Source organism: Petaurus breviceps, unplaced genomic scaffold, assembly GCF_028583685.1.
Source record: "Petaurus breviceps papuanus isolate PSGF00001 unplaced genomic scaffold, PetGlider_PUasm1.0 90723, whole genome shotgun sequence".
NCBI classification, from domain to species: Eukaryota; Metazoa; Chordata; class Mammalia; order Diprotodontia; family Petauridae; genus Petaurus; species Petaurus breviceps.
The window spans coordinates 9,947,677-9,964,804 of NW_027187323.1; the positions used below are offsets into that span (position 1 = coordinate 9,947,677).

The 17,128-nt window shown below is 37.3% G+C and overlaps 1 protein-coding gene across 1 annotated transcript in view; it reads right to left on the minus strand.

Moving 5' to 3' along the window:
- Window positions 1-17,128, minus strand: part of ARHGAP15 (Rho GTPase activating protein 15) — an 859,970-nt gene that overhangs the window by 681,274 nt on the left and 161,568 nt on the right. The window contains exon 6 of the mRNA XM_069066760.1: window positions 5,215-5,304. Coding sequence (XP_068922861.1) covers window positions 5,215-5,304 — 90 coding nt within the window. The remainder of the gene's footprint in view (window positions 1-5,214; window positions 5,305-17,128) is intronic.

Below are 17,128 nucleotides of genomic sequence, written 5' to 3' on the forward strand. Positions count from 1 at the left end.
GATTAGAGCAATGATTATTGAAAATAAATTAAGTTTCAAATATCATATGATAGTTCATGATTTTTCCCTTATTGTTATTCATATTATTATTGCTTAGGGACCTAGAGGTTTCATTTGTGCAACTGAAATGATGGTGGCTTCCTTCATAGCAGCTTTCTACCCAATTCTGAGTAACTCTAACCATTCCCAGAGAGACATTGTGACAGTGTTCACAGACTCCACTGAGTCAGGTATCCTTCAAAACTCAGAATAAGGGCCACCTAACTGAGAGTGGCCTTTCTTAATCACCTCCATTGCCTCCATTAGTGTTTTCTACTCAAAAGTTACCCTTATATGTTTGTATTTAATTTATATATCTCCTATAACCTATATATGGATAAGTAGTTAGTGGTGTGGGAGTCCTGTTGTTCTGTATAGGTTACATGTATTCATCTAGAGCCACATAAAATATGTCTCCCAAGGAAGCATGAATACATATGACTAACATTTCCTTCCCCAACTCTTCCCCAAGAGAGACCTTGATTTCTGGAGAAGTACAAGTTTGGGGCCATAGACTGATCACTAATTGGTAAGTGTCCTAGATCAAATTTGAATACAGATCTTCCTGACTCTATGGTCTGTGCTCTATCCAATGTGCCTCCTAGCTGTCTAAAGGCAATGGTAGCACAAGTGGGAAAGATGATTTTCTAGAAGGTGAGAAAACCACTTAGGAGAAGGCTGCTTTAGCCTTTGACTCAAAAATTTCAGACATTCAGATTTATTTCACTTCCCAGGACAGAGATTTTATAGTAGCTTCACATGCTTCCCCATAATTCTATGCCAAAGAGTCAAAGGACCAGGAAGCAAGCTGATTTCAGGGGCCCCCTTTTTAAAAAAAATTAAGGAAAGCCAAATTCCATACCCATTTCTGGGCAGTGGTTGGGTTGGGGGGGGGTAGAATACCCATTTACCTTTAAATCTTACATCAGCCACCGTTCCTTTTGCTTTGTCTTACTTCCTAGTTGTAATTCCCTTCCAGAGAATTATAAAATGCCTGATCACACCAGGATAGAAGAGTGAAGAAGGTGGTAGGGGTAGTGCTTCAGTTTCAAATACAGCCTGACAATACTGCCATCCCTTAACATGGTTTTATTTAGTTATTACAACTGTCTCTCTGTAAATGACATTCAGGATTATTTAAGATTATGTTGTAATCCTTTTAATCCTCAGTGCTTTAAATTTCAGGCTAAACAACAAAGAGCAAACTAGCACTTAGCAAGAATGTTTAAAGCATGTGATTCAAACACAAATCTTTTTATACACCCCTCCTCTGATGAAAACTTAGTGTATCACATTCGTTAACCAGGGAAACTGGTTGAGCACTTCACTGCAAATCACTCTTGCTAAATGGTGTCTTTGGCATTTTTCAATGCATCACATTTCTTTTTGGTCACGACGAAAGCAGACTTAAACAAAAGTTAAAAACAACAACAACAACAACAACAAAATAACTCTTATTTAGCTAAGAAATTAGCTTGCCTATTGTAACCTTAAAATTTGTCGCACACAATACAAGCACACAAATTCACATTTAAAAAGGAAAAATTACTGCAAGTTCCTCAATCTTCATTTCACTTTATTATTAGCCTCTTTTCTTATATACTCCCCTCTCCAGGAAGCTTCTTGTGACTCCTTCCTTTTCTCCCTTTCAGGTCAAAGTGCTAACTCTCTCCTCAAATAGCACTTTGTCTTGTTCTTTCACCGCCATCACATTATATCTGATGTCATACTTTTTATAAATGTAGTATCTATCTCGGTGAGGACAGAGGCCACATTATTTTTAATTTGTATCTGCAAAACCTTGGAAAGTACAATACCATAAACATAATAGATCCTCAAAGAACATTTGTTAAGTTGAATTGAGTAATCATTTCTATTTTGTAATATAGTTATTTTCTTAAGTGAATTTTCTCTCCTATTAAAATGTAAGTCTCTTGAGGGCAAAATCATTGTTGCCCCCACAATATCTACCACAGTGTCTTAGACATAATGGGTATTAAATAAATATTTGTGGAATTAAATTAATCAAATATGTGGAACCTACTGCTCAGATACTTAAACATTTTGATAAATATTCTATTTTTGTATGAAATAATATCAATGAAGAAGAATCATTTTTGCTCTTTGATAAGCTATAGGATTCTCTGAAATCAGCCCTGTGGCTATCAATATGATTTATTCAGGATTGTTCAATGGCTATACATTAATACTTAATTAATGTTATCGCTCTTGCACTACTCCCAACTATTTTAAGAAATATCAAATGCACATTTAAACTTTGACGAAACTTTGATGGTAAAGGAGGCACAAGCCTAAATACTTACTCTTTGAACAAACACTAGGAACATAGAAATTCATGTGACCCAACAATATATGCAAATGCAGGAAATGCCTCACAGTTTAGTATAGCACATGGGCGCTTCTGAGTTTTTCAAGCACATCTTACACAGACAATGATTTTCCCTATTAATTTCCTGTTCCATTTCCCTACATTCACTCTAATTACGGTGGTATATAATTGGTAATCCATCTGCTTTTTCAAGATAGATTTCTAAATTTAAAATTACTTCTAATTTTGCTTCTTTGATTTTTCTTGAACCAAAAATCTCAATAGTCATTTGCTATCTGTAATCTATAATTCATAGCCTCAGATTGAACACCAAGCCTAATTCAAACTTGGAATTCTAAAGCTATTTCTAATGTCACATATCAGCTGAAGTCATCATGGTCTTATTTCAGCCAGGAACAAACACTTTATTATTCTGTAGGTAATGAAATCCATGGGTGTGTGCGCGCACACACACTCACATACACATACACACACATTAAAAACACACAACAATGCTTTAATACCATGTTTTTGAGATATAATCGTGTTTATTCTGATCATTTGAAGGAGGCCAGCTAATGTATCTAATCAAATATTGATGTAAGTCATCTAGATTTAGCTCTCTGGCAAATCCTTCTAGATCCTTTTTTTTTCTTTCAGTTAACAGGACTATGAATGCTCTTTATAATATGCCTCTCAAAAGACTTCATTTTATATTCTCTATCAATAGATGGGCATTACTGACTTTTATTTAATCTATTGTGTTCATGTGTTTTTAGTGTAAGAAAAAAATGGAGCAATCCACCCCAATAATATGTGAAATGGATTATACAAAATTTATATTGAATAGGACCAGAGTCCAGACATTTGCAAAAATCCTATATACTAATTTTTAAGGGTTAACTCTTACAATACATGGTCATTTGTCCATTCATTAATTCATTCAATAAACCTTAACTGAGCACCTATTAATTGTAAAACACTATGTTAGGTACTGTGCAGGATATAAAGATCAATCAACCAACAGGCATTTATTAAGACCTTGTCCCTATCCTCAGTAAGTTTACAATATAGTAATGCAGATAATAAAACAAATGTAAACAAAATAAATGAAGAAAATATGCATATTGCACTGATTTTAAGCTTCTTCCCCCCAAAAAAAATAGCAAGAACAAGAAGATTTATTCTCTCATGGATCCTAAAAGGGTTCAGAGTGCATGTTTTTCAGTCTAAACTTCTTACACCTTAATGCCATAGTAAGGAAGAATAGGTCAAATTTTCAAGTAAACCTCATATAGATGAGTTGATAATAGAGGGATGAAGTCAAATTTAAAATAAGAACAAATATGTTTGATGTGAAGAAGAACACAGTCACAGGGTACTAAAATGTAGAACGTTTTCCTTAGTATGCTAATTGTTTACTAATTAGTATAAAACATTCTTTATTCCAATACAGTCAAATATATCTATAATCATCTCTCTCTATTTATATATATATACATATATATATATAATCACCTATAAAGAGTATAAGTTGCATATTTCCTCTCATGCCTCATGATTATTGTTGAACACCCTTAAATTTTTCATAGGTGCTTCACTCCACATACTAGAAGCCTTTCTCTAGTTCTCCACAAAGACTTACTCCAATGCCCCATCCTGGTCTAAATTTGACTCTGGATTTTAGAAGGCTATCCTGGGGAGTGCAAATTCTGCCAAATTTTACAGCTGAAGGGCTTCAAAGCCAGATCTAGCAACACCCATGTTGACTTTTCCAGGACCAACCTATCCAAGTTCAGAGAGAAACTAATTATCATAAGTCTGGCCTCTTGGTGATGAATTATTTGGCTATGGCAATCTGCTTCCTCACATAGAGATAACAAAATGCCTAATTCCAGCAGGTCCTACATATGTAATCACACAGTCTTTGCATCCCCAAGTATGACTATTAATTCAACAAGAACTGGCATTTATTATACACCTACAATATGCAAAGTACTATATTAGGTCCATGGTATATAAAGACAAATTGCAAAACAGATCCTGTTCTCAGAGATGACTGCATTTCACTTAGAGGTGGAGGTGAGGGTAGAGAGGATATAACAATCACACATAATGTTAAGATGACGAATGATGATATTCTGCATAAAAGCAGTAATATTTTAGTATCATTAATTACTCCATTCCCAGAATTTGACAATACACAAATCTTCAAAATTGAGAATTTTATCTTTCCAAGTGATTAACTTTGGACATTGCATACACACATACACATGTATATATTCCATATAAACAAAGTTGCTTATTTTCTGTTGAATGCAAGTTTCTAAAATGTAGACATAAATATCCTCATTAGGAATTCTGGGTCCCTTTTATCTTACCATCTCCCACCAGTGAACACACAAAGAAAATCACAACTATAAGCAGCAATTTGGAAAAACAACCATAACAACAACAAGGTAACCATACACAGTTGGAGCTCAACTTGTCTTAGCATCTTGAGAACTTTCTATTTCTTAAGGCTCTCTAGGTCAAGAAATCTGAGCATAAACCCCAAATAATTACATACTAACTTGCAAAAACCAATTGAATGCACACAGAACATTAATCAACAAATCAACACACCCTTAGTGTTGTGATAGGATTCAGTTGCCAGAGCTTTTATTCATTAAGAAGCCCTAAAAATGGAACCACCAACAACAAAAGAAGACTTTAAAACTACCAAAATAAGCAGTCTTTACTCAAATAATTTATAGTTACTAAAACTTTTAAACTACCTAGAATTTTCCCCAAAAGACTTCATATTCATAAAAGTGGACACTATTGAGTATTCGCAATACACTTACCTGAAAGACATTTTTTCTGCTTGATTTTTCTTTGGTCCATTCAATATGTGCTCCACACAAATCCAAACATTCTGGTTTCTGCCCAGTTTTCTATAAACAAAATTAAACATGAATAAAATGTTTTAAAAAAAAGAGGAGACATAGGGGTGACTAGGTGGTGCAGTGCATAGATCACTGGCTCTGGAGTCAGGAGGATGTGAGTTCAAATCCAGCCTCAGACACTTCTCACACACACACACACACACACACACAAAATTAGATGTGTGACCTTGGGCAATCACTTAACCCCAATTGCCCTACCTTCCTCTCTCCAAAAAGCAAAAAACAAAAACAAAACAGAAGAGGACACATTCTAAAGCTCAAGAGTTTTCTGCTACCAGTTGAATAGTATAGTGTTGTTCCTAGCATCATGACATATTAATATATTATATACATGTATGTACACATACCTTATCATGTTTCTAGTGAAAATTCAATTTTTAGGGATGTCAACTTAATCTTATTTTCACAACACATAATTAAGAATAATACTTAAGATGATTTCTGAGTTTCCATGCAATAAAAAACAAAGATGAAGGAATGAGTGAAATTATGGCATCTTGGTATCCTTCTTTTTCACTAATTCTGACTACCCTCCCACTCATATGCACTATTAATAACACTGATGCAGTGATCAGAAGAACTGATAAGTTTTAGAATCTTATTGTCTAGATATGATGAACTGTGGTCTTGCAAAAAGAGTTTTAGACTAATAAAAAGACCTTTATTAAACTTGATCTTTCTGATTCTCCCACTTTCCTCATCTGGAATATGTTACATTATTATTCCAGGTAGGTCATGCAGAGAACTAGGCCTCAAGTCAGAAGCACCAGAGTAAAAATGTGGCATTAGACTTATACTGTGTGACCTTGGGTAAGTCATTAAACCTCTGACCGCCTCAGCTTCTTTCAAGGTAAAATGGGGACAATAATAGCACCTGCAAGTATTAGTGTGAGGATCAAATGAGATGATATTTGTAAGGTGTTTTGCACAGTGCCTGGCACATATTAGGTACTACATAAATCTTTGTTCCCTTCCACTTTTAGATATATTATTTTATGAAATCAACCTTTTATATTCCCCCTGTACCATTATTGAGCTTTTAAATTCACTAATTCTAAGAAATGTTAAGCCCCCTCAACAATTCATTTACTCTAAGGTATAATTTACATTCTGTCTCTCTCTCTCTCTCTCTCTCTCTCTCTCTCTCTCTCTCTCTCTCTCTCTCTCTCCTTTTCTTCTCCTTTTCCCTCTCCTCCTCTCTCCACCTACCACAACACACACACATCCTCATTTAGTCAACTTCACTGAGTAAGCATAGGTTTTCATCATTTGAGAAAATTAAAACTATGCTATAAATTCACTTTTTGTAAACTAAATCACTAAATCTTTACATATACTAGAAGTATTTGCCATTTAAAAGAAATCTTATAACCATTTATTTTTATAAAGCTTTTTAAAAAAACAATTAATAATCATTCCATAATGTTTTTTTACAATTTAATTTTCAATTATGTTTACTTAGAGTAAGTCAGGGGCAGCTAGGTGGCACAGTAAATATTATTGAGCACTGGCTCTGGAGTCAGGAGGACCTGAGTTCAAATCCGGCCTCAGACACTTGACACACTTACTATCCATGTGATTTTGGGCAAGTCACTTAACCCCAATTGCCCTCTAAAAACCAAAAAAAAAAGAGTAAGTCATACCTCTGTGACCTTTACTTTTCTAATATAGTCTCATACCTAGAATATGAAAAGGACATGGGGAATTATCTAAATCAAACACTTAATTTTTCATCTGAGGAAACTGAGATATACAGGAGTGAAATATCTTGCACTGAATCACACAAGTAGTAAGTTTAAGAGCTCTGACTTGAACTCAGGACCCATGACTCCAAAGCTAATGTTCCTTTTAGAAAATAGTTGTCATAATAGGCATGTATCAGGAACTTGAAACATTGTGGGCAAAAGAGGGATGTGAGTATATCCCATTGCCAAACATATCCTTCTATAACACAGAACAGGTTGCAAGGGGAAGCCAATGTTTGCAATTATGTGAAGAACTAAGGATCATCTATGAGGAAGTAACTTCATTGCTCTTATAAACTGATGGGATTTTTGGGAGAGTGGTTTTGGAAGTGTGAGCTCAATAGAGGTTTTGGGTTAAATGTAAAGTTTGAGGACCATAACAGCACATTTGTCACTTAGAATGAGAGCTGAAGGAGTGAATGTGAAATAGTAGCATTCAATGTTGAGGTTAATATATGAAAGATAATGCATTTAATAAAATCTTCTAGACACTAGCATCTTCCTCCCAGTGTTGTTGTATGGATCAAATGAAATAATGATTATAAAGCACTTAGTTCAGTGCCTGGCATTTAGTAAGGGCTATCTTCCATAAGTTAAAATAACATTATTGATTCACCATTATAAGTAAGATATGGATTTTGAGTTTCATGATTAGTCTTAAGCATTGTAATAGAGAAACAGAACTTTCACCAATGGAAAGCTAAGGGATAGTAAGGATTTGCTAATGATGCAGCCCTGATCAGAGGTTAGATATACCTACAGTACTCTGACCTCATTTTTAACTGAGTAACACCTGTGGTTAAAGACTGCCTACACCCAATAGGCAGTATAAAACTGAAGGAATTAGAAGGTGAAATTGAGGCGGTATAAAAACAAAAACTATCAATAGAAACTATTTAGAAGAAAGAATCTTTCCTCAATCTGAACTCTGTATAAGAAATCTTCCACAGCATTGGTGAAAATTTATGTGAACAAAGATCCCTATGCTTTATTCCTCTGTCATATCTAGGGCTCTCATACACCTTTAGGTTAAGGAGAGGGAGTATTTCTTTGTAGAATGTAGTATAGAGTATTTCTGAGTCATCATGTTACTAGAGATGCTCCCTTCTGCTGAATTGAGCTCTTATACCAGGTTGGGTACCACCATCCAAAAGATATCTGGAAGAAGGCACACACTCATCAAATTTCTCCCCTCACTGCCTTCCTATAGGTCACCACACTGGTGACAAATTGAAAATACCCTCATGAGAGTGGGAAGATGTTCAGATACCTACCCAGCTGCAGTTATTCACCTGTTTCAGCCTCTTAAAATGATATAAAGGGATCAGTACTTTTCTGTTGATAAATCAGTACTTCACAAATACAACAGGTCTATAGTTTGTCTTGTAATCATCTGCCTACAGTAATAGTCTTTCCTTGTCTTTAAATATGTTTCACAAATAATGCAGGGGGGGCCTGGAGTTTTTGGACTCCAGTCTCTAACATGTTCACTTTTGATCTGGTCAGACAGGAAGGACAGGAAGACAGCTTTGGAGGAGTTAATAATGATACCTTATTCTACTCTAGTCTTCTTAAGAGGGTTGCTGATAATGGGAAGACCAATTCCTACAGCTTCCCCTAATTATCCTTCTCACAGAAGCCATCAGAAGAGGGAGGGGCAACTACCCGTGTCTTGATGGGGTCAAACAAGACAGGCACAGCATTCCAGCTTGTACACTCTCCCAAATCCCCTCAAGCCTTGATGGGGCAGATCAAGGCAGGTCATGAATTCCTCTAGGTGTTACCCAAATCCCAAATGGGTTCCCCACTTACAGACCAGAGCCCACTTGCTTTATAGGGAAACAGAGAAATATGTGTGGGAAACAACTTATATAAGTATAGCTTTTAAAACTGTGTAGATTAACCCCAAACTTGTAAATAAACAATAAATAGCAGAATATTATATTCACTACCCTCTTACTCAAAAAGATGACTGTGAAGGTATGACCTGCAATAAAAAAGCTCTGAAAAAGTCTGCATGTTAATGTTTTCATCATGAATGCCATTTATGCATGCTGAGGCTATTTTCATAAAAATTTTGAAGAGATGAACAAGTAAATATGTGGGTTAACAGCTAGGAAAAGTTCACAGTTTCTCAGTTATCTTTTTTAGGGGGAGGAAGGATAATGAGGGAATTAGGAGTTTAATATCCTTTATGGAGTTTCCATTCTTTTGGAAGATTCTCTTTTATGAAATGCCTTGTAAATCAACACCCAAGCCCTTTTAGAATTGTGCTATTTCAAGTACATATCACTACTTTATGCATTTCATTAAGTCAAGCCATTGTTGAGTCATTTTTCAGTAGTGTCCAACTATTTGTGACCCCATTTAGGTTTTTTTTTTTGCAAGGATACTTGTGTGGATGGGCAATTACTCTCCAGCTCATTTTATAGAAGAAGAAACTGAAGCAAACAGTTACCGTAAGTTACTTGCTCAGGGTGACACAGCTACTAAGTGCCTGAGAATGGATTTGAACTCAGGTCTTCCTGACTCTAGGTCTGGTGCTCTTTCTACTGTACCACCTTGCTACTATTGAAGTGATAGAGTCCAAAAACCTTAATGTGAGATTTGTCTAATCACTAACATGTTGACAGAATACTGAAATGAACTACATTTTTACTGAAATTCTTGCTGTAAATAAATCCAGAAGATATACAGAAGTTTTTGGTAAATAACAACGAATAAATTTCCATGAAAACAGAAAACAGAGGAATAGAAGTAGTTTCATCAACAAAATTTCTCCCATCATCAGTGAGAATGGGTTCCTATTATACTATGAGTAGATCTGTTCCATCTAATTATATTTTGTTCTCCTCTTTCAAGCTTTGTTTATCAATAACACTGGGATAATCAGGGATAGTTTGTTGTCACACCACGATCATCATAAAAGTCATAAAATCATGGCTTATCAAGACTAGAAAGTTGTGGTTCTTACCTAGCAATAGACTGCTTACTGTCTGTTATCCAAGGATAAGAAAGGCTTATAGCCAGAAGATTGACTGCTGTATGTCAAATGTCTTTGATTTTGTATTTGACCCATGTATTTGGTCATTCATGAAACAAAGTATAGAATTCCTTTGTATGGCCCCCTTCACTTATCCAAGGAGAACTACAGAATAGCAAAAGAGCATGCAAATGATGCTAAATGTCAAAGTTCTTAGACCAGCTATAAACATTGATTAACCTAATGTTATTCTTTTTTTTTAGGATTTCATTTGTTTATTGGTAGTATAAAATTTTTAAGTGCTTTATTAACTTCTGATTTATATCACTCACTTCTGCCAGATTTTGAGTTACAAATTTTCCCCCCGTTTCCCCCCTACCCACTATCCCACAGGATATCCATTCCTCCAATCTGCTCTCTCCCATATTTTCTCCCATACCCCTTTCGACTTTTCCAGTAGATCTCTATGCCCCAGTGCCTGGATGTCTTATTTCCCAATTACATATAAAACTATTAATAATAGTATATATTTGAATATTTGATTTTAAAATTTTGAATTCCAGATTCATTCCCTTCCTCCCTTTTCACCCACTCTTACTGGGAAGACAAACAGTTCAGTATAGGTTGTACATGTGTGGCTAATGCAAAACAATAACATAGTAGATATATTGTAAAAGACTGGCTATATTTACATCCCTCCCATCCCACCTCCCTCTTGTTCTATTCTCCACCCTGATCCCATCCCTTTTCAAAAGTGGGTTTTTCCAACCTCCCTCCCTCCAAGCCTGTGCCCCTTCCATCATGCCCCCTCTCCTCTTCCTCTCCTCCTACTCTCCTGGAGGATGAGATACCCTATTCAGTGTGCACTTCACTCCCTCCTCAAGCCAAAATCAATGGGAACAAGGTTGACCCATTCCCCCTTGCCCTCCTATTCTTCCCCTCCATTGCAACCATTTTCCCTTGCCTCTTCTATATGACATAGTTTACTCCATTCTGTCTCTCCCCATGTCCTCTCATTATATGCCTCTCTCACCTCTTAATTTCACCTTTTAAGTATCATCCCTTCCTGTTAAATTGGTTCTGTGCCCTCTATCTATGTATACCTGTAAACATATATACACACATTCACATATGTATTCATATGCCCATATACTCTCATATATATATATATATATATATATTTCTATTCCCTTCAACTACTGAGAAAAGTTTCATCAGTTACAATTATTGTTTTTCCATGAAGGAAAGTCAATATTTCAACTTTGATAAGTTCCTTATGATTTCTTTTCCCTGTTTACCTTCTCATGCTTCTTGTATCTGAATGTCAAATTTTCTATTCAACTCTTGATTTTTCATCAAGAATGCTTGAAAGTCCTCTATTCCACTGAATGACCATATTTTCTCCTGAAACATAATACTCAGTTTTGCTGGGTAAGTGACTTTTGGTTTTAATCCTTTGTCCTCCAGAATATCATATTCCAAGCCCTTCGATCCCTCAGTGTAGAAGCTGCCAGATCCTGGGTTATCCTGATTGTGTTTGCACAATATTCAAATTGTTTCTTCCTGGCTGCTTGTAATATTCTTTCCTTAATCTGGGAATTCCAGAACCTGGCTATAATATTCCTAGGAGTTTTCTTTTGGGGATCTTTTTCAGGAGGTGATAGGTGTATTCTTTCAACCTCTATTTTGCCCTCTGGTTCTAAAACATCAGGGCAGTTTTCTTTGAGAACTTCCTGGATGATGATTTCTAGATTTTTACTTTGATCATGGCTTTCCAGTAGTCTAATAATTTTTAAATTATCTGTCCAGGATCTATTTTCCAGGTCAGTGGTTTTTCCCATGAGATATTTCACATTGCCTTCTATTCTTGCATTTGTTTGGATCTGTTTAACAGCATCTTAATTTCTCATAAAGTCATTAGCTTCCATTTGCTCCAATCTAATTCTGAAGCAATGATTCTCCTCCATGACCTTTTGAGATTCTTTTTCCATCTGGCAAATTCGGCTTTTTAAGGCATTCTTCTCCTCATTGCCTTTTTGAGCCTCTTTTGCCATTTGAGTTAGTCTGTTTTTTTTAAGGTGTTATTTTCCTCAGTCAGCCTGTTGACTCTCATTTCATAATTTTCTTGCATTGTTCTCATTTCTCTTCCCAATTTTTCCTCCACTTCTCTTATCTGCTTCTTAAGGTCCTCTATGGCCTGTAACCAGCTTGCATTTTCCGTTGAAGCTTTTGGTGCAGGAGTTCTGACTTCACTGTCTTCCTCCTGTTCCATGCTTTGCTCCTTTTTGTCCCCCAAATAGGAGTCTAATGTTGGAATCTTCTGTCTGCTTTGTTTCTTTTGCCTGGCCATGTCGCCCCTCAGTCACTTGATCCCTGGGCTTTCTGCCACAGTAGGACTCTGTCACCAGACAGGGGAGCTTTTGTCCCAAATGCTGGGGTTTTCTCAGCTGCTGTTGGTATTAGATGGGTGCCCTTTCTGAGGTCTCTCCATGCTCTGGCAAGCTGGTCACACACCCAAGGACCTCCACCCTAGACTGCAATCCAGATAAAATCAGGCCAGGAGCTGAAGCTGCCATGTGGCGCTGCCTGGCTTTTCTGGGCTTCTTAGGGGTTTCTCACCCCAGAGGCAAAAGCCATGCACTCCCACTTACTGGGTCCCAAAATCCAGACTGCACTGACCTCTCACTTTGCCCTTCGAATCTGTGTTGATAAATTTGGAAAAGTCCACAGCTGCTGCTGATCTGGAGTCCCTCTGGCTGGTGGCTGGTCAGACCCGCCCTGGGGTTAAAGCCGTGTGTGGGGCTGGGCTGGGTTCCCAGAGCACTGTGCTGGCCGATTCCTGACAGCCTGCTGGACTGGCCTCAGCAGGAGATTAGCTTCTCTGTGTCATTTTGTGGGTTCTGCAGTACCAAAGTTTGTTTAAATTCCCCTTTTTACATGGATTGGGGAAGGTGGAAGGTGGAGCAGTGGGGAGGTCCTGCTTCTACTCCACCATCTTGACTCTGCCCTGGTAGAAACCTAATGTTATTCTTAATGTGAGATCTTTGTCCAATGACCAACAGATTGAGTTGGAATGGAATGACAATATATGAGTGAAGAAAGTGAGCCACATAACTTAGCATTCTCGCTCTAAATGAACTGGAACACCTAAGTTTCTCCTGATTGTGTTAGGCAGTCTGATGAAACTAGCCCCTCTAGCCCCATTAATTTGCCACTCATGGGAATGTCTGAGATGTGAATAGAAAGGCAAGTCCCTTGCCTGAACCACCATTTTATGAAGTGCCCAGAACATTGTCATTTCACTCCCACTTCCCTTTCTAACTCTCTGGACTTCTTCACTTCTTCACCAGAAGCCTTAGTACTTTGTGTGTACCTTTCTTTCCCTTCCTTTAAGGCTTCTTTTAGATGTTGTCTTTTTCCCACTTGAATGTAAGCTCTTTGGAAGATTTGCTTCCATTTGTATTGTGAGGGCTTAGCACAGACCCTGGCACATAGTGAGAAATTAATAAATGGCCTATTCATAATAATAATGACTGTGATACTACAACCACAACAACTACTACTACTAGCACTACTACTACTACTATTAGTACAAGCTAACATTTACATAATGCTCACTTTGTGCATTCTGTGCATTACATCTACTACTGGGCAAAAATTCTTTCGAAGAAATGAAGTAGCTCTCATAGTAAAAAAAAAATGGTGAGAAAGGCAGTACTGGGATATAATCTCAAAAATTACAATGATATCTATTCAAATCCAAGCCAACTCTGCAACATCACAATACTACAAGTTTATGTTCCAATCACTGATGCCAAAGAAGAGAATGTAAAAGCCGGCATGAAATTTAATATAAAAAAAACTAAGATTATGGCATTAAATACCAAAAGTCTTCTCTAGCACCACAATTGGAAAATGTCAGTTCTGTAGTGCTCAACTTTCCTGATGGTCCAACACTCATAGCCATATATTCTCGGGTTCAAAGATCACTGAAATTGATGACTATAGTCATGAAATTAAAGAAGGTATGGAAAACTTGGACATCTTACTAAAAAATGGAGATATCACTTTGCTGACAAGGGTCCATGGTTTTTCTAGTAGTAATGTATGGCTTTGAGAGTTGGACTATCAGGAAAGCCGAGCACTGCAGAATCAACATTTTCAAATTGTGGTGCTAGAGAAGACTTCTGGACAACAAAGAAATCAAATTAGTCAATACTTAAAGAAATTAACTCTGGGGGGACATCTAGGTGAATAGAGCACTGGTCCTAGAGTACGGAGGACCTGAGTTCAAATCTGGCCTCAGACACAACACTTACTACCCATGTGACCTTGGAAAAGTCACTTAACCCCAATTGCCCTGCCCTTCCCCCTCCATAAAGCAAAAAAAGGAAAAAAGAAATTAACTGACTACTCATTGGAAGGAAAAAGAATGAAGCTGAAGCTTAAATACTTTGGTCATATATCGAGAAGACAGGATTCATTGGTGTATCAGCAATGCCATATTCACAATGCCTATGGAAATTACAGATATGCTGATATAATTATCCATCACAAAAACATCATGCTTGCTATATGGGGGAATAAGCTAGAAAATTTATTAAGATACCAAAAGACTGAGTCCCAAAACCAGAAGGTGAAAGCCATCAGAGGAGTTATGAAATTGGCACAGGTAGATAAAGTAGAAAGCACCCACATTCTCAAGCCTTTAAAACAGAACAGGCTACCTCAGGCAAAGATCCTCCTCTCCCCACTCACAGTAACCACCCAGTGTCCCGGAAGCGCACTCCCAGCAGCTCCGGCCCCTGGCAGTCCTCAGCAGGAGTCCTTAGCAGAAATTCTGGCTGACTCAAAAAGGGCTTCGCGCTGCCGCTGCCTCGGCCTCTGCTACTGCTGCCGCAGTCACCACCACCGCTAGCCACCGCAGGAACTCTAGCTTGGCTTCCTCTTCCTCTTGCTCCACCCCTTCCCGCTATGTCAGCAAGTCCAATGGGGCATGGAAGATCTTTAAATCCCATAACCCCTACATTCGGCCCCAAGATCTTTCATGTCCCTTACTTGGCAAAAATACAGTAGGAATAACTGGTGTCAACAAAAAATGTAATGGGGATGTAAATTTTAAAGATATTCCCTGCCCCTAGGCTAAAGTGCACCTGGAGCCTGGGGTGGGAGGCTTGTTTTTCAGTAGATACTTTTTGATTGGCCAGTGGGTCCAAAAGGTTGTTACATTCTCTGAGCCAGGAGAAGGCTATATAAGCCCTGATGTGTAGCTTTGTTTTGGGGGCTCACTTTGAGAAGTGTTCTGTGATTTGATCTGTATTCTGGGAAGCCGTTGTCCAGGATCCACCAGGCTTTGAAAAACCCAGATGTGGAAACCCAGATGTTGACTGGGTATGGATGTAATGGTTGGACAGTTTGGAAATCTGTCTACTTGATCTGTTTCTGTCTTGATAATTCTGCCTGTATACTTTGAAGTTCGGGGTGCTGACCTTTTTCCCCTGAACAAGGTAAATGATATATGTCTGACTGATTAAAGTAAGGTTGTTAATTTTGAGTTGCTTTCCTTTTTGAGTTGCTTTCCTTTATCAAAGCAGATCCAAGAACCTGTATGTGCAGCAAAGCCTGAGGACGTGCTTGGGGTGCTTGCCTCTACAATTGGAAAAGACTGATGCTGGGAAATAGTGAAGCAAAAGGAGAAGAGTATGACGGAGGATAAGATGAATATATAGTGTCATGGAAAGAACAAACATTAATTTGGATAGACTTCAGGAGAAAGTGGAGGACAAAAGGGTCAATGTGCTATGGTCCATGGGGTCATGAAGACTTGGATACAACTGATCAAATGAACAACAACACTATGCCAGGTGCTCTACAATTATTTTTTCATTTGGTCCTCACAAGAAATCTAGGAGGTAGGTGCTATTATCATCTCCATTTCACATATGAAGAAACTGAAGCAAAATGAGGTTAAGTGACTTGTCCAGGGTCATACAACTAGTAAGTGTCTGAGATTAGATTTTTATTTAGATCTTCCTAACTCTAGTCCAGGCACATTTTCAAATTGTGCCATCTAGTTGCCCATCCATCTATTTATCCATCCATCTATGCATTCATCCTTTCATCAGCCTGTCATTTTATGGACCACTTGGTCATCTCTACCAGATCTAAATCTATAATCCTATGTTCTTCACATGCTCATGGTGAGCATAAACACGATGGTAATGGCACCATTTGCACCAATATCTATTGCAGGAACTGAAGTGGAAAGGGAGAAAGCATTTGTTAAGCATCTGGTATAGGCTAGGCACCATGCAAAGGATTTTAAAATATCATCTCATTTGATCCTTAAAACAACTCTATGAGGTAGTTGCTACCATTATGTCCATTTTACAGTTGAAGAAATTCATGCAACAGAGGTTAAAGTGACTTTACTAGGGTTATATAATTGTGAAGTGTCTAGGACTGGATTATAACTCAGTCTTCCCATCTCCAGGCCCAGAATTCTATTCACTGTACCACCTATGTGAAGAAGAGAAATTCTAGGAAGACCTTGACAAATCAATCGAACCAGCATCTATTAATTACTTATGGTCATTCAAGCTAAGTCAACATATATTTTGAGAGTTAGAAACTTCAAAGTCAGGTTGGGCAAAGGGGAGAACAGTGAAAGCTATGTTTCCAATACGTTTGAAACATGCCTCACTATATCAAGATCATATCAAGGATTTTTATGGACTACTTAAAAAGTTAGTGTTTCCAACTTTCTTAGACAATTATTTTATAAGTCATTGAACATAACCAGCATCACTAAAAAATCTTTTTTAAAAAAAATAACTATTTTGATAGACAAGAAATAATTGACTAGCATGTAAGCCACTATATCCCTTTCATATTTGTAGTGCCTAGCACTAGTAGATATTCAATAAATATTTTCAATAAACAGCAAATAGTCATATCTGACATATAAATGTTTCTTTAAAGTTTACAAGGTGCTTTATGTCACCTCATTTGATCCTCATAACAACACGATAAAGTAAATGCTTCAGGTGTTAGTATCCTTTGTTTACAAATGAAGAAACTGGGG